At 45.2% G+C, this 25,395-nt stretch overlaps 1 protein-coding gene across 1 annotated transcript in view; it reads right to left on the reverse strand.

Moving 5' to 3' along the window:
• Positions 1-11,899, reverse strand: part of IQGAP1 (IQ motif containing GTPase activating protein 1) — a 138,384-nt gene extending 126,485 nt beyond the window's left edge. Inside the window, exon 1 of the mRNA XM_018566468.1 lies at positions 11,831-11,899. Within this exon, the coding sequence (XP_018421970.1) occupies positions 11,831-11,879 (49 nt within the window). The 5' untranslated portion in view covers positions 11,880-11,899. The remainder of the gene's footprint in view (positions 1-11,830) is intronic.
• Between the last annotated feature and the right edge of the window lie 13,496 nt (positions 11,900-25,395).

The following is a 25,395-nucleotide window of genomic DNA, read 5'->3' on the forward strand; positions in this document are numbered from 1 at the left end:
GAGGCAGGGTTTGATGCTCATTTTTTAAGCATGTTATTTTATGCGCATTTCAGAGCAATTAACACATGTTTTCTGTTCATATGTGAGCGCTTTTTTCCAGCTCGTTTCAATTGTCCAATGATAAGCAGGCTCAGTTGCAAAAACGCGCTTAGAAAACCAACGCATACATGCAAAAACGCGCTGATCAGCGAGTTTCCATTGAAGTCTATGGAGCAAAAAGATCTGGTCAGCGCCACAAAAGAAGCTCAGGGAGTATTTCAAGCAGCAGGCGTATTTGCATGAGCGATTCAGCGCGTTCACGTGAACAGATCCCTATAGGAATACATGAGATTTTCATGTGCATGCGTTTCCGCACGCAAAAAAAACACGCGACGAAACGCCTTGGTGTGAACTGGGCCTGTATTATCAGTGTACTGGATGCTGTGCATGTGTATGGCATCCCGTAGAATCTATTGTGTAAGCCTCTTGGCCTGCCCCTTGCTAGAGATTGGCAGCAACACACGGTGGTAGGTACAGGATGTTAATCATCCCCTTATCGCTGCCTACAGCCGGAGGACGCTTCTCCCATCTGCATTGAGCTAAAGAGTACTTGAGACGGGCAAAGGCAGTGCAAGGCACCAACGTGTCCACAGCCTCTGGAGCAAGGGGGAGAAGAGAGAACACAGCGATCACTTGACTGCTAAGAAAATACAGCAAAAAGAAAAAGCATACTTTTAACATATTTAGATAAATGCCATGCTTTAACCAATGGGTAATCATTGTTATGACATAGATCATGTGTTCAGTTGCAGTTACTTTAATAAGATTCTATGAGAAAAAAAACACTTTTCTTAGACTGCTCAAGGTGACAGCTAGTGAGAGTTCTGTCCACCCCCTGGAACATTGAGATTTACCTACGGCCCACACATATGGCCAAAGAATAGTTCCTTTTTCTTCAGAGGAAAGGGAACAAAAAAGGAACATTGGTAATGAAAATGAAAACACTAGAAAATCTTTGCAAACAATAACGAGCATTTCCGATGCTCACACATGATCGTTCCTGCTCCAGCATTCAACTCCACCCAAAGAAACACGCCTTCGAGATTGCTGGGGCACGATTTCCTTGCAGTATGTTGGGGTTGTCTATCCCGGCTACTACAAGGTGATAATAAAAGATGTTAGCCATTTGTAGCTGGGCTCCCCGATAATTTGTTCATTGTGAAACGATCATTCGGCTTTGTAATTGCCAAGATAGTTGGACCAGAACTGGGAACTCTGGTGACAATATCTCACCAGCAACCGATTTAACTAGCAATCACAAGACTAAAATATCGGCCTGAATAGAGGTCCATGTTACTTAATTTTTGTACCTCCACAGGACAAAGAACGGGATTGGGGGTTCGGGCAGGAGCCAGAGCATTGCACCCATGAATAGGAAGTTCATTCCCAGGGTTCATATACATTTTAATGACGCGCAGGGCAGCAACCCGTCAATCTTGTTCTGATGGCTCGAAGCTTATTACACCTGGAAAGTTTTATCACACCAGCCTAATATTTTCATACGAAGTAGGAAGCTGTGACATAACCACTAAGTCCCCATTCATACTTTTGCATTGCATGCATTCGTGCCAAAACATGCACAATTGCACATTGTACAGAAATCACAGAAGGCAGAGATCAAGAGACATGCAATTCCTCCATTCCTACATGAAGTCCCATCAGTGTATTCCCATGCTTGTTACACGTGCTGCTCCATGCCAGAATTGTGTGGTGGAACGTTTGATTTGCATGACCAATCATCAAACACATATTTAGCAATGTTGTACAGTAGAGATGAGCCTGGGCTTGGTGCAAACCCAGTTCACCGAAGCCCACTCAAAAAACTGCAACCACAACCCCCCCAGCCTAACCAGTAGTGGCAGTTGCGGCGTGGGCATTGCCCACCCTTTAGGCTAGGTTCACATCTAGGCAATTTATCATGTGGATTTTTCACACAACAGAGATTTGCATTCAAGTCTATAGGAGCTGTTCACACCTTTGTCACGCGGCAGAAATCGCCTGTCACGCAAAAAGGTGCACAAGCTATTTTCAGGCGGTTGTCGTGCGATTTGGGTTCTAGAGACATCTCTATGCATTGAAAATCATGCGAAAACCGGTTTTCAAAGCAGAATCGTGTGACAACTGCACGAAAACAGCTCACCAGCTCAATCTTCTAGGTGTGAACCTATCCTTCGTGACATATAGCTGCGGGACAAGGAATGCGTCCGCTGCAACTGACTGGGCCGGAAGAGAGGTGTGTTGACAGTTTTGAGCGGGCTTGGGTTTTATCACTACTGTACAGTGAGGAGAAGAGTTTGCTGGAGGAACTTCACATGACTTCATCCTCTAAATAAATATTCTGTAAAACACAGGAAAGTGTTCGGTGCTAAAATCAGATGATGATTCATTCAGCTTTTCCTGAGCTTCTGTTCTAAATTACAGTGGCCATTAAATTGTTGCTTTTACTATTCTGCATGTGCATACATGATTTACAATGTTGTTGTCATGCATAATAACTACATGCACACATTCACATTGCACAATAATAATGACTGGGTACCTGGAAAAAGAAATGGTTTGCAGAGACAATTGTATGTTTTTACTGTGCATGCTACGTTACCACAATAAAACCTGGGCAAGTAAAACACAGCAGATCAATAAAAGTCCCATAAAGAGAGGTTACCCTCAATGGTAAATAGATGCAGAGACACAGACAGCTGAAATAATATGCAAAGCTGGCCATACATTGGAGGAATTTCATACGAACAATCTCGTCTAAACAATCTATAATGCCGTCAGGGACTTGACGAATGTTGTTTGAAATTTCACCTGATTTTAACATTTGATTTTGGAATGACTGGAGTCTCCAAAAGGTAAATCAAATTCACGGTTAGAATTTTATTCAATCAAGAACATTTTTTCATACCGCTCCTTCGATTTTCTACAATCGTCCACCTGACCCCATTCGCTATGAGAAAATCCAACAAACTTTGCAAAACATTATTTTTTTCCAAGCTAAATTTTACTGGTCTTTGGCCAGCTTCAAAGTCAAGCAATCTGGACCCATGGCCCTTATTACTCAATCACAGTCTCCCCATCACAATAAAGTGTTTGTACGAGCAAAATAATAAAAAAAAAACATTCAGCAAATTCCTCTAGGGCTGCAGCTATTATTTTCATAATCAATTAGTTGCCCGATTATTTTTTCAATTAATCGATTAGTTGCATTAAAAAAAAAAATCTCTCTTCCACCCCCCCTCCCTAAACGATAATGAGAATAGTTGACAACTATTCTCATAATCAATTAGTTGGTTGCAGCCCTACATCCCTCCACTACATGCTTTTTTCTTGCACCGTCTCCTTACAAGAACTGCAAGTACAGAAAAATATCTGTCTATCCTGCCAGAAATCCACAGGGCTCATTACCTCTAGTGCATTCAGCCTGTGCTGCAATGGAATCCCAAACAGTGTTATCAGCCCTGTCTAGTTCACTTCCTTGGACTATAGAGCACCTTCTCTACAAGAGTGGGAGGTGTTCTGTAGGCCTAACACACTTCCTCCCCGAAGCTTAAAGCGACACTGAAAACAGGAGTTAAATCTTAAAAATGCATTCAAGTTCCGTATCTAGTAACGAAAATGTATCTTATTTGTGTATCACTCGGCTGTAGATCCTCCAATCATATCTTTGGTGCTGACACTGTCCCTTCTGGAGGGTGGCAACCTTTGTTCCCCATGGTCCCTGTGTGTGTTGTCAAGTAGTCACCACTCCAAGCTCACTCCTGTGAGGGACTACAGTCTCACTACAAATTAGTAAACTAAATGTGTGATTGTAGTCCATCACGGGGATAAGCTTGGAGCATCGGCCCCACACAGGGACCATGGGGAACAAAAGTAGTCACCCACCAGACAGTGTCAGCACCAATTCAGAGATGATTTGAGGATCTACAGCCGAGTGATACACAAATAAGATACATTATTGTTAATAATTTGGGTACTTGAACGCATTAAGATTTAACTCCTGAGTTTAGTGTTAAAACGCTGTCCTTTCATACAGCACAGTGAGAGTTGTCACCCTGGGACAGGAAGCATGTCACTGGCAGAATAAAAACAACCTAAAAAAAAAAAAGTACACCACACAACCTCCTCCGTTCAGGTTGCCGTCCACATGTGTGCTGCAGACATTCATTCAAGCAGAAAGTCCTTGCACAGTCTGAATGATAGGGATTGAAGAGCTACAGTTGGGAGCAGTGGCCAGAAATATAGGAATTGCCAATGTCAACTTGTTTTAAAATGCTGGCTCCATGGCTATCATCCTGAACCTTGGCTGCACTAACAAGTCACTGACCTGAACCAAGTGTGCAGGATGGTAGTTTAGGCTTCACTGGCTGCATGCTTGTTCCAGTTCTGTAATGAACAAGGTAATGAAGCTAGAATCAGGATGACAGCCCAAGAGGCCAAGTCAGTAACAGAAGGTCCCAGGTTCTCAGAAGTCCTCTTCAGCCATAAGTTACATCCTCTCTGGCATCTGACACATTCACAGCATCTTAAAGGAGAACTATGAGGTGAGTGCTTTTCACTCACCTTAGTTCTAACGGACCTGTGACAATGAAACTGTCACAGGTCGGCTCAGTAGATCGGGAGGTGAGCGAACACATACCGGCGTTCGCTCACCTCTCGATCCTGTCACAGCTCTCTGCCGTGACAGGGAAGGGGCTGGATTCCCCCCTCCCCGATCCTCCAGCGCTGACTGGCGGAACGGACAAGGGAAGGGGGGGGGTACAGCTGGCTCTGCCTCTAGATAGGCAGAGCCAGCTGTCACTCACGCAGCTGGGCGGATCCCGGCAAAATTGTCGGGATCCGCTTCAGCTGCGGCGTCTCAGTATACCGCGAGCAGCAGCTCGCTGTATACTGAGCCAAGGGTGACGGGAGGACGCTAGTTTGTGTCCTCCCGTTACCCTAAGGAGAACTATGGGGAAAAGCCCTAACCCCATAGTTCTCCTTTAACAGCAGATCTTCAGGATTTCAAAGGTTAACTTTTGCAATGGGGCTATCCACAGACAAAGGGTTAAGTGCTCATTTTGGTCTGGGAAATGAAATAAAGATACAGTCACCTGATCCTGTGCTGCGGTGACTGCTCACCTCTCTCCCCCTTCATTCCGGCTATAGAATGTTCTCCAGCGTCCTCACGTCTAATGCAACTGATGGACCTTACATAGACATGATGATGTCAGGGCTTAGACTGGAAACCAGGGGAGAAGAGGCTGTGGGGTCCGGTCTAGCAGCCAGGAGGGACTGAGGATTAGGTAAGTGTATTTTCTTTATTGGCTCCCCTATAATAAAACGAACTCCTAACCCTGGCAGTGCAATGAGAGCCCCACTGCAATGGTTAACTTTTGAAAATCCTGGAGCTTCTCTTTAAGAGATGCCATGAATAGGCTGAGTGTGTACACTGTATGGCACACGTGCCGTACAGTGTACACAAATAATAAAAAGATCGCTTGGGTTGAAGAGAGGAATTTCTTTGGCAGAAGAGACTTTGCATTTCTCTTCTGCCACGAATCCCTACTTCCCAGTGATTGGTTTTATCTACCTACTTTACTTCTGCTTCAAGTAGCTGTCTAGTATTCCTATACACACATTGCAAAAGGTTTTTTCTCTTACATGCAGAACAAGAAGAAAGAAAAAACTTCTTCTACCATCATACCCACAGAGAGGCAAAATGTGGTCAGATAACACAACAATTGTGCAATGTTCCTGGCCATCTCTACAGAGAACAGGACTTCCCCACAATGATGTAGAAATAGCACAAATATTGCAGTACTTGGAGTGAAGTCCAAGAACTTGTTCTTCCTGGTTTGGGTAGAAGAGGAAGGTTTAGGGCCTCTGCCAGATTGTATTGCTGTCTCCATCCACATTAAAGTGGGCCTTAAGGCCCCGTTCACATTGCGCGATTCGCAAATCGCGCGTTTGTCGCACGATTTGCATTGTGCGCAATTTGCATTTTGCGCGATAACGCGCACATGCTTGCATTGCGCAAGCGAGAATCGCGGCAAAATCCGCTCCAAAAAGGGTCCTGCTGTAGAGACACGACCCGCGACAGCAGGACCCTTTGCCCCATTGAGATGCATTGAAGAGCGATATCGCGCGGTAAATAGCCGCGATATCGCGGGAATTACCGCGCAATAAAAATCGCTCAATGTGAACGGGGTCTTACACTCAAAAATCAAATTCTACCCATGCATCCCTCTATGTATGATGATCAATAATAACAGACAATGCACACTGGGATTGCCTTGTCATCAGCAGAGCATTGCTGGGAAATCTCATGTAATCGCATTTCCCTTCCCTGAGATGACGTGCATGGTCACATGTCCTGGTCACATGTCTAGTCACATGTGCCAGAAATGCAGGATGTAATAGGAGAGCTAGTAATCTGCCCTTAGTAAACATGGCAGCTGCCAGAAGACTGGGGAAGAAAAGAGAAACAAGGTATGCGAAGAATAAAAAGCCGGCAATTATCTAGAAGTATATGTTTGTAGATTGTCATTACTAAACATTTCTAAAAGGTGTCTTTGTTGTTATTTTAAAGATATGAGCAAAGGTCCGCTTTATTGGAGACATTACTAATCGCTTTCATTGCAAACAGAGGTAAGGGGCGGTCTTCTACTGAGCACACTTTGTATCATCAGGCAAAAAAGCAGAATAAATCTATTTGGGGAGATTAGCTCTCACTTCCTATTATGTAATCTGAACAGGAAGTAAAGTTAAATATAAAAAAAAAGGGAAACTGAAAGGTGTTCTATCCCTTACCCCGAGGTGGACAAATTAATACAGAATTCAGGAACCAGTCTGTCCAACCCAGGAGCCAGCTTCATTGACAAGAACTAGTGAAGACCTCAATAGTTGGGCCCAACTGTCATTTTTAAGGCGCATTGGCTCCTGGGACTTGTCCAGCCCTGCCTTACCCACTTTGCCTAAAACAGCATTTTAATAAGTGACTGGAGTGCCATTTTAATGTAGAAAATTCATTTGAAAAGCCAGTGTGACATCAGCCTACAGCAGTGTTTTCACAATGGCGTATTCCAGAAAGGACTGTTACACATTATGATACTGTTCCCCGACTGTCACATGAACATATGTTCAGAACTAATGAACTTTAAGAAAATCCACATCCCCCAGAAATGGATATTGAAGAACTGCTTCTAATCCCGTGCCAAGACCCTACGAAATGGGACATCTTCCCGACACAATGTATCCGCTGTATCAAATCCATGCATATAGCTGCCTGTTCCACTGGCATATTTTCTATACTTTGCACAGCAATGTTTATAATTATATCTATCAGGGAGTGCCAACAAATAAATGAAACCATTTGGATTTATCATTGAATAAAAAAGGAAAAGGAAACACAATAGAATGTCCATTGTATTACACCAGAGGTAGGCAGGCTTGACACTCCAACTGTGATACTACAAGTCCCATTATACCTCTGCTCCTGACAGTAATGCCTGTGGCTGTCATAGGCCTACAATGCCTCATGGGACTTGTAGTTCCAAAACAACTGGAGTGCCGAGGTTGCCTACCCCAGTTATAGACTTTCAATGACCAGTCCTCCCAAAAGTGGCATTTTAGTTACAGGGGAGCCTAATGGGCTGAGCTAGTCCCTGACTTCCTTAAGTCTTGGATACTCCATCAGGAAGATCTCCCTGTAATAGTTCCTGACTCTGTTTCTGTCTATTAGGCAGTTTTGGGTGCTCTCACCCACCTAGGTGTATTCCAGGTCCTCTCCAAAATATAAAATGTATTTAAAAATCCAACATATGGGACTTCCTCATAACAGCCACAGTAGCTACACAGACCTAGGATCTCACCAATAGTGTCTCTGAGAAGATATTGACAGAGGGTATAACTCTCCAGCATCCGAACTAAATGTTTAAAGAAGAACTCCAGGCAAATCAAATCTTAAGCCTTGCAGTGGGACTACCCCTTCACTGCAAGGGTTAAGTGCTCGTTTTGCCTAGGGAGCTAAAAAAATACCAGATATACGCACCTAAACCAGGATCCTGGCTTGCTCCTAGACTGACCCCTTCAGCCATGCTCTTCAAAAGGAACGGTCTAGGAGCCAGCCGGGTATGCAGCTCTGGTGAGTATATCTGTTAGGTCGTGGGGCGGGAGAGTACGTTTTGGAGCGCTCCTCACCGCTGAGCACCGGATGCAGGAGTCTGTGCCCACTCTTATCACTGCTGGGATCAGCAAAGAACAGAGGGGGCACAGAGCCCATATAACAACTAATCGATAATAGGAATTGTTGACAATGATTCTCATTATTGATTATTATCGATTAAGTGGATTATTTGTTGCAGCCCTACTAATAACATCAACATGTTCCACAGTATTGGGGAAAAAAACAAAAACACATGGAGCTTCTGTTGCCTACTAACCGGGAAATATGTATTACAACTGACCCATAATAAGTCCTATAGTGATCCATGAAAACTTAACCTGTGAACTCTGGGATAAGCAAACGTTGTCTAAATACAAGACCCGGGTCTATTCTGACTGGAATCTTTGTGCGTTTCTTCCAGATCTGTGCAGTAATCCAGAAAGAAACTTTGTGCACGAAATTCTTGTTTTAAAAGGCCTGTCATTGCTGCTCTCTCTCCTTGTGCAGAGTGACTGGTCTCATCTCCGCCCCCTTCCTGTAGTCTTCTACAGGCCGCCTGTAGTGGGTGGAGCCTGCTGGGTCCCTCCCACAGCTCTGCTCTCTCGCTATGTACAATACAATGATAATGTCACTTACTTTTTAGAAGGTAACAATTGGGTTTGCAAAGGCATTTGGTGCCCACAAAGATTTATATCCTAGGTGGATACTGTGGAATATATTTAAAAAAAAACTCCAGGCAGAAATTTGATTAACCCTTATGCCTCATTCACACACGAATCGGCCTGCACGTACAGTTTGTGCTGCGTGCGGGGCCGTACCAAGTAGCTGCGGGGAAGGACCGGTGCTGCGTGTGATTAGAACGCAGCCCCCGTCCTTCTCTATGGGGCTACGCAGCCGTACGCCCCCCTACGCTCACCTCATTTGCAGGTCCGTAGGGGTGCGGGTGATCGTATCCATACGCCGCCAGAATGGAACATGTATGCGTCCTGACCAGAAAACCCGCACCCCTACGGACCTGCAAATGAGGGGAGCGTAGGGGGGCGTACGGCCGCGTAGCCCCATGGGGAAGGACGAGGGCTGCGTTCTAATCAAACGCAGCACCTGTCCTTCCCGGCAGCTACTTGGTGCGGTCCCGCATGCAGCACGGAGCTGTACGTGCAGGCCGATTCGTGTGTGAATGGGGCCTTACAGTAGGGTCACATATAACCGATTAGTCAAACTGATTTTACCAACCTGAACTACAAGCCTCCTAATATCAAAGAGGATTCTAGTGTCAGCACAGAACAAGTGGTGGCATGTGGCCCTGTAGGACTATACTGGTTTATTTAGCCTCTAGGTTATTATGAGCTTTACTGACATCTCCGGCAGGGAAATTCTAAATCTTAAGACTCCCCTCACTGTTGTAGGATTGTCTCTGTGTATGATTAAAGTCGTTTAACCTTCTCACAATGAACACATCGCCTCTCCAACCTGAAGCTAAGCAGCGATTAGACGTAGACCTAGAAGTGGTGAGGAGCATGTTCCACTGACTTCTCTACCACAGCCTGGGTGTAACCCAAACCATGTGTTTCAACATCTCCCCAGCAGACTTGAAAGCTGCAGGTTTCCATAGCCATCTTATTGCCCAACTACAAATATTTTATCAACTCCGGCAGCTTTACTAGTTTAGGAACAGGCTAGGACAAGTGTAGCTAGGCCTCAAGGCTCTAAGACTACAGGACTGAACCAGTAAACAACTTTCTCAGCTTCAAATAAGCATTTCTTAGATATAAACCCATACATTACATGCGGCGGTAGAGCAGCGACATACCAAAACTCTCAGATGGGTGATGTGAAATTCCATTTCAACACTGGTTACATTTATTATAGTATACAAAAAGAAAACACCCCAGAGGACACGCATTGATACTTCCCTGTGCCATGAGTGTTTGTACAAGGACACATCCTTTGTATATACATTCTTCATAAACACAGCTCGGACTATTCTACAGACAGACTACAGAATCACTTCTATATGGATGCTCTGTAGAGTCACATCAATTTCATCCGTCAGACTAAAAATGTCCATATTTGGGCCAAAATGTCTGTACTCAGAGCCAGATAGTGAGCACAGATGGGACTTTTCTTTAACCAGATGTCTTATTCCAGATCATACTAAAGCTGGACACAGATGTGCAGATCTATTCAATGATTAGAAGATCCATAGTTCCAGAGTTGGCTAGGGGTTCCATGAGCTGTGGCTGATTGGCCTCACATCTGATGGTGCTTGTATAGTTCTAGATCTAATGCCACCGATGATCTTATATAGACATAGGTAAGAAGGGCATACCGAGCACACCTGGAAATGGTGGGGGGGGCATGCCGAGCACCGCCGAAAAGGGTGAGTGCATACTTCAAACTGACCATCTATGTAAGTAGCACTTTCACAATGACCCCTGATGAACTCATTGTAGCAAGGGTTCCCCAAGATCTGAACATTATTTTAAGCACTGCTCTGGAGTTAGAAGGTTGAGAGTGGCTGGATAATGTGATCTAAATAATAATAATCTAATAACCTCCATGGGCTTGATCTGCCTCAACCTTTCTTCCACCATTGTGTGGTAGTTCATTCATTCTATTTGTGCTCATTGAACAGGAATTGGTCTGTATGGGGTTTACAACCAACCATGCCAAGAAACCAGCATCACCAGCAATTTTTATACAGCTCTATACTGATAGCTACGCCCTGGCACACTCCATTACAGTCATGGCTGGTGCATTAGTTTGGCATGCTGGGTGGAGAATCTGATTAAAACACAGTTCTCGCACATACATGGCCAGCTTCATGACCAATGTTACACTTGGCATCAGTCAGTATTAACTTTCATTGAAGGGGCTGGGCCAAAAATTCTTGGCCGAACACTGACTGCTTCCACTGTTTGGGTATTCTGACACTGGCACACCTGGGGTTTCCCCATGCACACTGTTAAGCATGGATTGGCTTACCAAGAAAACACAATCGGGGTCATGCTAATGGCTTTGCCAAGTGATGTTGGTCTCCCAAACTATACAGACACCATCAGATGGGTCTCCCAAACTATACAGACGGGATGTCAATCCACCACTGCTCAAGGAACCCCATGCAACCTCTGCAGCAGGGGTAAGCAGTCCTCCTTTAACTACAAATCCCAACATGCCTCTGCGAGTCACACCTGTAACTGTCAGTCTTGAAATGCCTCATGGGACTTGTAGTTCCACAACAGATGGAGGGCTGCATTAACCCTAGGACTCCAAGGAACCCTGGTTGGAGTGGATGCTGTAGTGGCATCGCCTCCTTACCCCCATCTCCCCGATAAGGACATGGCAGGCCAGCCAAACAGAGCAGCCAGACTGGGATGGCGCTAGGAAGCTGGTGGACTACAAGTCCCAGCGCCCCTGAACAGGTCACAGGAAGCCTCTTGGCGGTCCTTCTTCCAGAATCGAACCCAGTACACACTTTATAAAGTTTCCATGCTGTGTCCTGGTCTGAGCTCAGCATGTCACACACGCCCCCCACAACGACAGCTCCGTGGCAGGAAGCGCAGAGCCTGCATCACACCCCACCCCACCTCTCCATGACACCCCCGGGAGAAACATACACCGCCACGGCACAGGTCAGCCACAACTTACAGCCATAGTGAGGACGGACCATCCCGTCCACATCATCCGAGGTGGACATGGCGACGTCAGTAGCCGATCTGGACTCGGTTCGGTTCCGCCCGGTTGATGGAAGGGGGGAAGAAAAGTGAGAGCGAGGGGCGGCAAGGACACGGAGGCGCCGAGACAACTTCTGGGGAGGTGAAGGAGATCGATCGGCTGGGAGAGAGAGCAGGGTGTGTCCGCCCGCCCCTCACCGCCCGACCAATAGGAGAGCAGACACAGGATCTCTCCGAAATCTCACCCAGCCGCGGTATAGGCGAGCGTCATCCCTGGAGCCAGCTGACAGTCAGTCCCCCGTCCTCACCTCTCATTCCATACACCCCATTCAATGCGCTGCCCCTTCCATATACAACTTACACACACTTCACACACTGGGCGTGGTTATTAAAACTCTTGTAACCAATCAGGTTCTAGCTGGCGCACCCCAACATTTCTGTCTTGCAGCCCCTATAAGGGCTCATGCACACAGGTGTAATAAAATAATGACATCTGCGCTGGATCACGCTGGCATAAGTGTCACGCCTGCGGACTCCTGGGGCAGAATAATGCAATTTTGGGCCAGTACAGCCACCCATAGACATCAATGGCTGTATGCGGTTGTACACAGGCATTTATACTGTATAGCCCCAGGCGCCCTTGTGCATGAGCCCAGGGCCGTCCCCATCCTGAATACCACCTGAGACCTTAGAGCGGCGTGCAGGTGGTCGTTGGATGCGGTGGATGGGCCGCTGTGGGACCAGACATAAAGCCGTGGCTGTCAGCGGCTCTGTCCAGTCCTGCCCAGCTCACTGATCTTACTGGTTGCTAGGGGTTCAGCGGGATGCCACCCAGCGCGTCCTGCTCAGATCCTTGACAATCGATGATGACAATGACGCTGCGTCCAGCTTCACGCACAGCTCAAAGATTGCTAAGAGTACTTAGCAACCTGAGATGTTGTGGCCACCATGAATTTTCTTTACCTTTACCAAGTACTTGGTGGACCAGCTTCAGCAGGTCACTAAGGATTGTGATCTGCCTGGCTTCAGTGAGGTGGACCAGGGTTACCTTGCTCCCCAAATTTTGTAAAATTGATCCATGTTTACAACAATGCTGCTATTCCTTTTTTTTTAAGCTTTTAAATCGTGACGGTAGCTTGGGCAAGTAGCTCTAGTTGTTTTTCGCTGCTGCTGTTTATTTTTGAAAGCAGCTTGTTTCTATAACAGGACCATGTACTCTGCAAACAAAATGCAAATTAATACATGTTCAATGCAGACACCAAAAGGTGGCTGTCATAGCGTTCCAATGGCTGTCACATACCACCCAACTGTCCTTCATTTGGAACCAAATTCCTCTGTCTTTCCTCCTCAGTTGTCCCTCTTTTTGGTGTTATGTACAGATATGTATGAAAAGGTTCTAATTAACTACCAAAAGTGTCATTCTGCGCTAAAACCTTTATCCCATCTCTTAACTATCTAGGAAAAGTAATGGTGGAAATAAAACAATCCTGGGTTTAACCAATCAATTTGGATATATAACTGCTTAATGATCCGCATAACTGGGACCATAGCAGGGGTGCGTCCACTGCCTAAATACATTGTGCTAAAATATGTCCCTCTTTTTCATCTCAAAAAGTTGGGAGGTATGCTTTCATGGCTCAGAGTCACTACAGGAGTTCTTCTTTGGAGGCTCTGATGGTGAAGATGTTGTGTGACAGGGCAGCTCCCAGGTTGCGGCCCTCCAACACACCAGTGCAGGCACAGCTGACAGAAGTGCAATGGGAAAGACAGGAAGGAGAGAGAGAGCGTGAGGAGAGACAGCCAGGAGAGGGGAGAGCACGAGGAGAGTTGAAGAAGAGAAAGCCAGGGAAGAAAGCGAGGAGAGACAGCCAGGGTAGAGAGCGAGGAGAGACAGCCAGGGGAAACAATGAGGAGAAACAGCCAAGGGAGAGAACGTTGAGAGACAACAAGGGGAGAGAGCGAGGAGAGACAGCCAGGAGAGAGAGAGAGTAGAGGCAACCAGAAGAGAGAGAGAGATCTATTGTGCTGTGAGCATTTTGAGTTTATTGTTAAAATTGAACATCTGCATTCAAATTATTAGGTTTATTCAATAGGAAGATACATGCAGTAGTCCCAGTAAGCATATTAATGTGTTTGCTCATTGAGCTCTTCATTTGAAAAGTAGATCTTAACACAAAAAATTGTGGGCACCCCTGCCTTTGGTGCTCCTCCCAAAATTAAAGGCCACAATAAATGAAACACAAGCTTCAAAAAGAGGATTCATTTTTATTTGTAATGGCAATTTTACTATAAATAGCAGTGTGCTTTCCACTGTAGGTGATAAAATTGCTATGCTTACTGCGTTTGGGTGGCCACATAAATGTGTGCTTGGCAGGCAGGCCTGACTCTTCCAAAGTGCCCCTCAAAGAGTGGACAGATAAAATGTATTCATCTGAATGGCTCAAATGCTGTCTGATACAAGGGAATTCTGTAGCCAGAACTCAAATGAACAGAAACACAGAGGAGACAACCCCATTCCCATAGCTGGCACGTTTTACTGTAACCTGGAACTATATTAGATTACACTTGCAGCTCCCCCTGTAGGTGATCTCTCGTATCCTGACATCAGTATATACAAATAATGGTATTATAAGGTCATAATTATATATCAATAGTCAGGCTTTGGTCTCTCAAGCAGTGTAAGCAGCAGGATGAGAAGTCTATAGTTGCAAGGGGGCTCTGTGAGGGATCAAAAGCAGTAGGAGGATTATTGTTCTGCTCTGTGTGTTTTAACACCCACTGAGATGCCCACAATCCAATTATGTATGATGAAATGACCTCCGCAGCTACTGAAATTCGAAACACTCCAGGAAATTCCAGAACCATTGAGTTATATAAGCATTGAATAAATGAGCACTCCCATGTACTGTGTTCCTAGACAGGATACTACATTAATATTCTCACTTTTCTTTGCTATATACTGCTGTGATGGTCTGATCACTGAAAGATTAATGACATTTGCAATATTCACTTTGTTACAAATCATCAAATTTAACAATGTAAATGATTTGCCACAAATTGTTATTTTTACATCTGCCTCTCCAGGTCAGTAGTTGGACTATCTGCTCAGGCCTCTTGCCAGGGCCGTCTTTAATGCAGGGCAAAAGGGGCAGCTGCCCTGGGCCCAGTCATTGTTGTGGGGTCCAAAGCAGCTGCCCCTTGTGCAGGGCCAGCACTGCATAAATCCCTGCACTGGCCCTGCATCTCAGCACCAACAGCAGAGCATTCCAGGAGGATGCAGAGCACTAGATGATCGCAGAGTATAGCCTGTGCTCTGGAGAGATGAGCTGGGTGGACACCCTTCTCCTCCTGGTCTGCCCCTGTCCATGCTGTTTGTATGTGTGGAGGAGGCAGCTCTGCTCACTGCCCTGTGTTCACTGGCCTTCGCAACTGGATCGGCGGAAATTAAGCCTGCCAGGTGAGGGGACTACAGCCCTGATCGGGGCAGCATGGATTTTGTGTGTCTGATGGGGAGGCACTGCGTGCCTGTACTGGCTGCTGCATGCTACATGGGTATCATAGGGTATACTGACTGCCTGGGAGAGGGGTCACTACATGCTGCTTGTCTATTAGTGATGGGGTTACTACATGGTGTATATGTTGGGATCGCTATGTGCTGTTGTGTACATATGAAGGGGGTCACTGTATGCTTCCTGTGTGTATATGATTGGGGTCACTGCATGCTTCCTGTGTGCATATGATTGGGGTCACTGCATGCTTCCTGTGTGTATATGATTGGGGCCACTACATGCTTTCTGCGTATATATGATGGGGGTCACTCCATGCTTTCTGTGTACATATGATGGGGGTCACTCCATGCTTTCTGTGTACATATGATGATGGGGGTCACTCCATGCTTTCTGTGTACATATGATGGGGGTCACTCCATGCTTTCTGTGTACATATGATGATGGGGGTCACTCCATGCTTTCAGTGTACATATGAAGGGGGTCACTACATGCTTTCTGTGTACATATGATGGGGGTCACTATATGCTGTCCGTGTACATATTATGGGGGTCACTCCATGCTTTCTGTGTACATATGATGGGGGTCACTATATGCTGTCCGTGTACATATTATGGGGGTCACTACATGCTAGTCAGTGCTAGGGTAAGGCAGCATAGGGGGCTCAAAAATGCCCCTTCTCCTGTATATGCAAAAATCCTTGCCTGCCCTTGAACCCGCAAAAGATACACACGCGGCACCATTCTGCTTACTATGCAATCATTGTTGCTCTGCTCCTGCCGTATGGGTGTATGTATAGCCAAAATTGAATGGTGAGGGTGGGGTGGGTAGTGGGTGTGGTGGGGGGTTCCAAGAAAGTGTTTGCCAAGGGTCCAATCAATATTAAAGAATGCCCTGCCACTTGCACACGGGTATCTGCCAGTTCGGATCAGCAGGGGACGTATGCATGGATCTCCTGCTGATCAGAGCAGTTCGGAAGGGATGTCACTGGGGTGGGGTGACATCCTTGTCTGTCCATTTTTTTCCTCCATTTTGAGATGGAGGATATAACTGAACTTACCGGATCCATGTTAGGTCTATAGGGAGTCAGATGTAGATGGACATGTATCTGTTTACATCAGATTACCTCCAGTCCACCATGATCGGCTCTGCCAAAACGGATCTCTGTTCCGTTTGGTTTTCCGGACCTGGCGTGAGTCAGGGGTAATCAGATGTAAACGGACGCAGGTCCGTTTAGATCCATCTGCCCATAAACTAACACTGGCCTATCTGCCCATAAACTAACACTGGCCTTCCGATAAGATCCGTGTGGAAAACTGACAGGTGGACCTGATTGGACCGCCCATCTGAAAGGGCTCTTAGTCTGTCCATATCTTGCTCATAGAATAAGTATTGCATTATGAGGATTTTGAACTTGTAGGGTGGCATGACAATGTTAACCTGTACCTACACATAAAGAGACATCACTCAATTTCCAGATCCATGCTAAATAGTGTGGAGAAATCTCCACTGGCACTGCCAACTATTGTATTCTAACAACCGACACATGCAGTTGTCACAATAACTGAACATGGCTATAGCTGATTGGCTGCAGTCACTGCTCCGCTGACTTTTTTCCGCCTGGCTCGATATTTTAGTTGAAGGTTGTCAAGCCAGAAGGGCCATCCATGGCTCAAATTTAGGCCAATTCACAGGAATCAGAGTCATGCATGGCCAGCTTTAGGGTAGCCACAAATCCAGGGAGTAGGCACCCTCAGTTTGCAGGACATCTTGTCAGCTTCTGTTAGTTATTAAAATAACTTTGTGCTTCAAGATGCATCTGTGAAGTTACTAATACCGTGTTTCCCCGAAAATAAGACACTGTCTTATATTTTTTTTTGGCTCAAAAAAACACACTAGGTCTTACTTTCGGGGTAGGTCTTTTTTTTTTTTAATGTACAACAATCCAAAGTTAACGCAAATCCAAATTAAATAATCCAAAATGGCAAAGTTAAGAATATGCTGATCAGGGCAATCAGGGGAGCCATACCTTTCCAATCGCTGGCCAGAATGAGCGAAACGCACTTTCACTATTGATTCCTCACAGGCGGGGTGCATTTGGTATCACTCCGCCTGTGACAGAAGCCGGCGCTATAGAAGAAGCATCGCCTTATGCGCCACTGCTTCCTCCGCTGCCGCCTCGCTTCCTCTAGAACTGGCTTCATTGGCACCGCTGATTCTCTCCCATGGCTCTTTGAGTTCCCCCTTATGCCACCACCGGCCCTGGGAATGGTCACAACTGGGTCTTATTTTTGGGGTAGGTCTTATATTTTAGCAATTCCCAAAAATAGTACTAGGTCTTATTTTCGGGGTAGGTTTTATTTTAGGGGAAACAGGGTAAGATTATGAAGAAACTAATAAGGATTAAAATGTCACTGCCTTGTAACATCTCAACCTGGAGTTATTTTGTTTGTATTCTGTACATGTTCACAACTCCCTGAGCAATGCCAATACCTGCGTGGTGATTGGCTCACTGTTTTCCCAGAAAATTACATGCATTGCAATAGGAGTTAGTTTTTCTGAATGTAAGCACCTGAATTTGACCTGGTCTCAGTGTCTTGCACTCCCTGTCCAGGATGAATTGAGTAAGGCCTGGTTCACACCTGGGCGTTTTGTAGCGCGCTCCTACGCTCTGCAAAACGCTCAAACACCGAAATCCCATTATTTCCTATGGGTATGGTTCACACCTGGGCGTATTACAGGCCGTATGAACGCGCTACAAAACGCCCAAAGAAGTACAGGAGCTTCTTTGGGGCGTATTTGCCGCACGTTTCCATTGGGATACAGCCAGGTAGCCCTCAAAAACGCGCGTTTGTTTTACTGCGAATCGCGGTAAAAACGCGCGGCACGAAACAAGCGACAAACGTGAATATTCGATACACCTAGGTGTGAACCCAGCCTAAGAGAGGAAGAAGTAAAGTCTTAGATGAGCTAATCACTTTGCTGCTTCTTTTTTCACTGTCCAGTCACAGGCTGGGGCAGGTCCAGGACAATCTGGGCTCAGAGGAAGGTTAAATGGTGCTTGCCATCAGACTGAGGACATCTAGTAGCAGGGAAAAAAAGTACTGGAGGGGGGATTCTCTGGATTGAAACTGAATATTGCAGCAAAAACGGGTTTTCATATTCTATGTCTTAATGGGCTATTCATGTTTATCTTTTTGTCTTTATCTGACGTTCTCCTTTAGGGCTTGTTGAACGCACTGTTGAACGTCAGTGGTGTGAACAAGCCCTTAAACAACCTTGTTTAAAAGATTGGATTTAAAACACACTGAAGGGAATTTATCAAAACTGGAGCAGCTGCCCATGGTAACCAACTAGCTTCTCTGTTTCATTTTCAAATCTTATCTGAACAAACTGAGAATAGAAGCCGATTGGTTGGCCAGAGTCTGGAACAGTTGCCCATGGCAGCCAATCATCTTTTCTGTTTCATTTTCAAACTTAACTGAACAAACTGAGGAGAAAATCTGATTGGCTGCCACGGGCAACTGCTCCAGATCTGTCTACTCCAGTTGTGATAAATTCCTCCCATTATTCTTGATGAGGTCATGCATATTCTAAATACCTAATTATGTGGCAAATGTTTTCCTTGCAACAAAAAATACTATACAAGTATATTATAACCAAAGATAAATATTAAATGTGGAGAGCCATTCTTGAACAGATCGTTAGGGAAGGAATATAAAAAAGGATACAGGTCACTAGGTGACGGAAGGAAAACTGTTGGACACAAAAAGCTGAATGATCAAGTGCAGTAAAATGAGTGCAGTGACAAGGAAACTTGTTCCTGTGTTTGCAAAGCTGCTGAGGCTCCTATGACAACAGTGACGTGTTGGGACATGAGCAGAGATGTGTGAATTTCTGCCACCTTCTGGGAAATGACTTGAAATTCACCTGCAAAAATATGACTTCCACGTCTTCTATTGGAGCTCATTTCACTCACAGAACTAGAGATGGGCAGAAATCATATTTGTGAGCCAATTCATTAGATGAAAGCCACTTTTTATAGGAACCATTCTTTCCATGGAAAGAAGTATATATAAATTGCCCAGTATTTCTTACAGTCGTCATTCCAAACAGCTGGCTCCAACTCTCTCAGTTCAGCTACCCTGTACTATACTCCAGTACAAGATCACAAAGAACAGCACAGTCTGCAGCAGCTGTCCATCGACTAGTCTGGAGAAGGGAGGAAGGAGGAGCGGGGAGGGTAATATCTTGCCCTGCTGTGCCTGTGTGTTTGTGAAGAAACACACAGCTTACTAGCACACACAAGGCTGGCTCTATAGGGAAAGAAGCCACCCTAAAACAGAACATTGGGGCCAGTGCTCAGGTGATCAGCTTTTTCTGCAGAAAACTAAAAAACCCTTCAACATATAGGAGCAGTATCCATTGTAAGTGGTTTCACCAGCATTTCAAATGGCTTAAAAACTTTTGACTTTAAAGGAGAACTATGAGGTCAGTGATTTTCACTCAACCTCATAGTTCGAGCCGACGTGTGACAATGAAACCGTCACACGTTGGCTCAATAGATTGGGAAGTGAACACATACCGTCACTCGCTCACTTCTTGATCATGTCCCTGCAGAGAGCCGTGACTGTCACTCACGGCTCCCTGCAGAGATTCCCCCCTCCCCTGTCCGATCCTCCAGCGTTGACTGTTGGAACGGATGGGGAGGGGACGGGTATACAGCTGGCTCTGCCTCTACATAGGCAGAGCCAGCTGTGACTCACATAGCTGGGTGGATCTCGACAGTAATGCTGCTGAGGTGGATGCACAGGTGTATTTGGGGGTGTGGGACATTCTCCTCCTCCTCTTCCGCCTTCTCATGCTGTGCTGAAGCAGCCTCCCGGAGACTTTGTATGCTGTAAAGAATCAAAAAAAGAAATTAAAAGATTTGGCATTCACACTTTATTTTAGATAACGGAGCTGCAAAATGCAAAGGTGAGAATCAGAATTGTGATGTGGATGCAAATGCATCTCTGTCCGCATAGCTCACGCCAAATCCTACCCTGCCGATGCCTCATTAACATTGCTATCTTTTCATGACAGTTTGGATATCTTTCTATGTGCATCAGTTTGGTAGGAATTAGAGGACACATCTCCTTTTTGTTACTTGGTTTGTGTGCTAATATTGTCCGAACCTTTTGGGGAAAGATACAGAGCCACTGTTTCTTGACTCGTTAAAGATCTAGGTCACTTACCTTTGCATTTCCAACACAGGAATGAGAAATTCCAGCTCTCTAGCACGGACATAGGTTGGTGGTGCACAAGCAGCAGAGTCACTGCGGTACTCTTAATGGAGCCGACACTGCTTCATGGACAAGTCCTTGACACCTTTCCACTTCATTTTCATGGCTCTAACTGCAAAATAAAGAACAATAAAAAAAGATTGAAACATTTTTTTTCAATAGGTACCTAGCAACCGGACAGTCCTTTACAAGTCTGCACTTTCATGATTGGAAAATGGTTGGCTAGCTACATCATCCAAAACACATGCTCTGTCATTTCACATGTACTGAACATGGTGGTGATGGCCAAAAGCACCAAGGAAGAGTGGGGAGAGAGTTCCCAACTTTTTTTGGGAAGGATGCAACTTTCCAAATTGTGTTGGAGGAATAGATGGCAAACACATCCACATCAAGCCAATAGCCAGCGGCAGCAAATATTTTAAGTATAATTTTCTTTTGTGTTACTGGCGGTTGCAGATGCTAATTACTGCCTCTGCTACATTGATGTGGGGGTCATATGGGAGCAGCTCTGACTCCAGTGTTTTTGGACAATACACCTTTGGACAGATGCTGCGTGATAACGATCTAGATCTGCCCAAGAACCCACCACTGCCGAGAACAACAAGTCCTGCTCTGCCCTTTGTTTTTGTAGGGGACAAGACTTGTGCCTTGTGTGAGCCCCTGATGAGGCCATGGAAGAGCATGTGGTCAAGATTTGTTTTTCGTTTGATGTGCTTGATCAGCATTAATTAGGAGATGATTTGAGGATCGACAGCCGAGTGATACACAAATAAGATATATTTTGTTAATAGTTGAGGTACTTGGATGTAGTTTTAAGGTTTAACTCCTGAGTTTAGTGTAATTTATTATCAGGTGGACACTAATGCACTCCATTTTAGAATGGAGCGATGTGTAGCAATGCTTCGCCTTATTGAGCAAGGCTCTGATACACAAGGCACTGTATACTTTTTTTCTTTCTTTTAGCTTTATTGCCGGTGTACAAAGTGTACATACCATTCAGTTTTCTGCACAGCAACACAGTGTGATGTGCTTCCCTGTGGTGTTCTCTGTTGTTATCCAGTGCGCTGCGGAAAATATGCAGCATGTCTACATTATTCTGCACTGCACATCACAGCAGCATTGTGCTGTGTATGGGGCACATAACAATATATTGTTTTCTTTGTGTCCTTGCTTTGACTGCAGAAAAATGGCAGCCACCACAACTGGTGTGAATGTATCCTGAAAAAAAAAGGGAGAATCCTTTAAACAGAACCAAACACAGATGACCCCATACTGAGACAAAGCTAAGGCAGGGAGTCCCCCTACTGAAGATTACAATAATATGCTGGCGCCCTCTGCTGTCAAGTCCTGCAAATTGTCTAATTTGCACAAAGTATAGATGTGGGTGTAACTGGCATCCTAAAAAAGATTGGGATTGGAGGAAAGATCTAGGGCATTTCTAATGTGGAAATTTGATTTCTTTATTTCAGGCATTTATACGGCACTGACAGATAATGCAACACTTTACATACAGTACATTCACATCAGTCCCTGCCCTCGAGCTTACATTCTAAGGTCCCTACTTCACATGCATACATACATACACACATGCACTCGGGCCAATGTAGACAGGAACCAAATAACCTACTAGCATGTCTTTGCTAGGAGAAAACCATGGCAAGCACAGGGAGAATATGCAAACTCCATGCAGATAGTGTTCTGGCCAGGGTTCCAACTGAGGACCCCAGTGCTGCACAAAGTGCTAACCACTACGCCACTATGCTGTCCCACAAATAAATAACATGATTTCTAATTGTATTCCATTAATTCAAGACAGCAACCCACCTAAGTCAATCACATTTCAGTTAGTACATTTCAGTTAGAGCAACACGGATATATAAAACGTGGAAGAGGAAATTGAAAAAAACCTGAAAATGAAGCTTGAAATGCCAAAGTGTCTTTAGAGCAGCATTTCTCAACCTTTTTTTCAGTCAAAGCACTTTTTAAAAGTATGCAAAATCTCTAGGCACTCCAATCTAAACTGTAAGCAAGGTCTAGGTGTATGGGGTCTTTAAAGCTGAGGACTATTTACCTCGTTCCTCATTCCCACAGGCTTCCTCCCTGCTGTACAACTGGTCCTGCAAAACTGCTCCTCTTTGCTCTTTGCGGCATCAGCAGTCCTGCATTGTATGTTAGGACATTGAGGGCTTGCCCACATTTTGAGAGTGAGGAATAAGGTAAAACATTACTTTATTTGAAACCTCCCCTAGACTGAACAAGCCTTTAACCCTTGCTATCTGGGGGGGTGGAGCACAAACTACTGATATTTTATGGCTGACTGGAGTTCAGCTTTAAGGGTCATATTAAATTAACAAGCATTGGCCAAAATACTGCAACTGCATTGCTAGTCATGGAGCAGCGATGGAACATCACCTTCCTGATTCAAGAATTGAGAAAGCAATGCCATGTAAGAATGTGAGTTTAGTGTAAGTGATTATGTCACTGCTAAGTTGTTGCTAGTCTGACAAAGGCCTAATTGTTACATGCGATCACACTTCTCTAGCACCTCATATGCTCTCTAATGGTTCTCCTCCTACTTATCTATGCGCCCCTTTAGGCCCCATTCACACTGCGCGATTCACAAAGCGATTTGCATTTTGCATGATATCGCGCGATTTGTCGCGCGATATCGCGCAAATGCTTGCATTGAGCAAGCTAGAATCGTGGCAAAATCCGCTCCAAAAAGGGTCCTGCTGTAGTGACGCACGACCCGCGACAGCAGGACCCTTTGCCCCATTGCCAAGCATTGGAGAGCGATATCGCGCGGTAAATAGCCGCTATATCGTGGGAATTACCGCACGATAAATCGCTCAGTGTGAACGGGGCCTTAGTGTCACCTACAATTATAACTCCTCCCCTCCTCTTCCTCTTTCTGTAGGGGTTCCCCAAGGCTCTGTCCTTGGACCCCTTCTCTTCTCTATCTACACCTCCTCCCTTGGTCAACTAATAACCTCACATGGCTTCCAATACCATCTCTATGCCGATCTGAGTACATACTCTTTTTCATTGCTATGATAGATAGACTCTAGAAATGACTCCAACACCCATTGGCATTCTTCTCCTACCTTCTAATATGCTTTGTATTCCTGTGTCCTTGTTGAGAGATGTACCCTCACTTCCTGTTCTTGTATGACATAGCAGCTGGCAGATGAAACCACAGCACACAGCAAGAGGGTTGCAGGCATTTGACACCCGAAAGTGTTGAATGCTGAATATTCCACCTTAGAAAGCAAGTGCAGATCGGAGGAACAGGTGGTGGGCCATTTTAGAATAATGCGCTTTTTTGCAGGTTGTTCTTTTAGGGTTAAAGGGTTTTTCTATTAGTCTCATTATTGCTGATTTCTGACCATTTATTAGCTCCAAATAGCCCCGCCCCCTAATAACATTTTAAAGTGAGACATCAGTTTGGAACTGGACTATTTGTCCTAATACTGTAGTTAAATGTAAGGACTTCTTGGAAGGGACTCAAAGAAACTTGGAAGGAACAGGGGACAGAGGACAGAAGTACTACCATAGCATCCCATGCAATGTGGTCTAATGCTAAGGGGACCAGTGTGAGTTCCTTACTGCCCTGGCCTCCCATCTAAAGCCTTGTGATACTTCTGCTGGTTTTCTTTGGAGATGTTTAAAGGCCGAAATGTAGCTAGACTGACAGTCATACATAAGCACTGTATATTAACTCTAGCACCTCATATGCTCTCTAATGGTTCTCCTCCTACTTATCTATGCGCCCCTTTAGGCCCCATTCACACTGCGCGATTCACAAAGCGATTTGCATTTTGCATGATATCGCGCGATTTGTCGCGCGATATCGCGCAAATGCTTGCATTGAGCAAGCTAGAATCGTGGCAAAATCCGCTCCAAAAAGGGTCCTGCTGTAGTGACGCACGACCCGCGACAGCAGGACCCTTTGCCCCATTGCCAAGCATTGGAGAGCGATATCGCGCGGTAAATAGCCGCTATATCGTGGGAATTACCGCACGATAAATCGCTCAGTGTGAACGGGGCCTTAGTGTCACCTACAATTATAACTCCTCCCCTCCTCTTCCTCTTTCTGTAGGGGTTCCCCAAGGCTCTGTCCTTGGACCCCTTCTCTTCTCTATCTACACCTCCTCCCTTGGTCAACTAATAACCTCACATGGCTTCCAATACCATCTCTATGCCGATCTGAGTACATACTCTTTTTCATTGCTATGATAGATAGACTCTAGAAATGACTCCAACACCCATTGGCATTCTTCTCCTACCTTCTAATATGCTTTGTATTCCTGTGTCCTTGTTGAGAGATGTACCCTCACTTCCTGTTCTTGTATGACATAGCAGCTGGCAGATGAAACCACAGCACACAGCAAGAGGGTTGCAGGCATTTGACACCCGAAAGTGTTGAATGCTGAATATTCCACCTTAGAAAGCAAGTGCAGATCGGAGGAACAGGTGGTGGGCCATTTTAGAATAATGCGCTTTTTTGCAGGTTGTTCTTTTAGGGTTAAAGGGTTTTTCTATTAGTCTCATTATTGCTGATTTCTGACCATTTATTAGCTCCAAATAGCCCCGCCCCCTAATAACATTTTAAAGTGAGACATCAGTTTGGAACTGGACTATTTGTCCTAATACTGTAGTTAAATGTAAGGACTTCTTGGAAGGGACTCAAAGAAACTTGGAAGGAACAGGGGACAGAGGACAGAAGTACTACCATAGCATCCCATGCA

This window comes from Nanorana parkeri, unplaced genomic scaffold, assembly GCF_000935625.1.
Source record: "Nanorana parkeri isolate BGI_ZX_2015 unplaced genomic scaffold, ASM93562v1 scaffold951, whole genome shotgun sequence".
NCBI lineage: Eukaryota > Metazoa > Chordata > Amphibia > Anura > Dicroglossidae > Nanorana > Nanorana parkeri.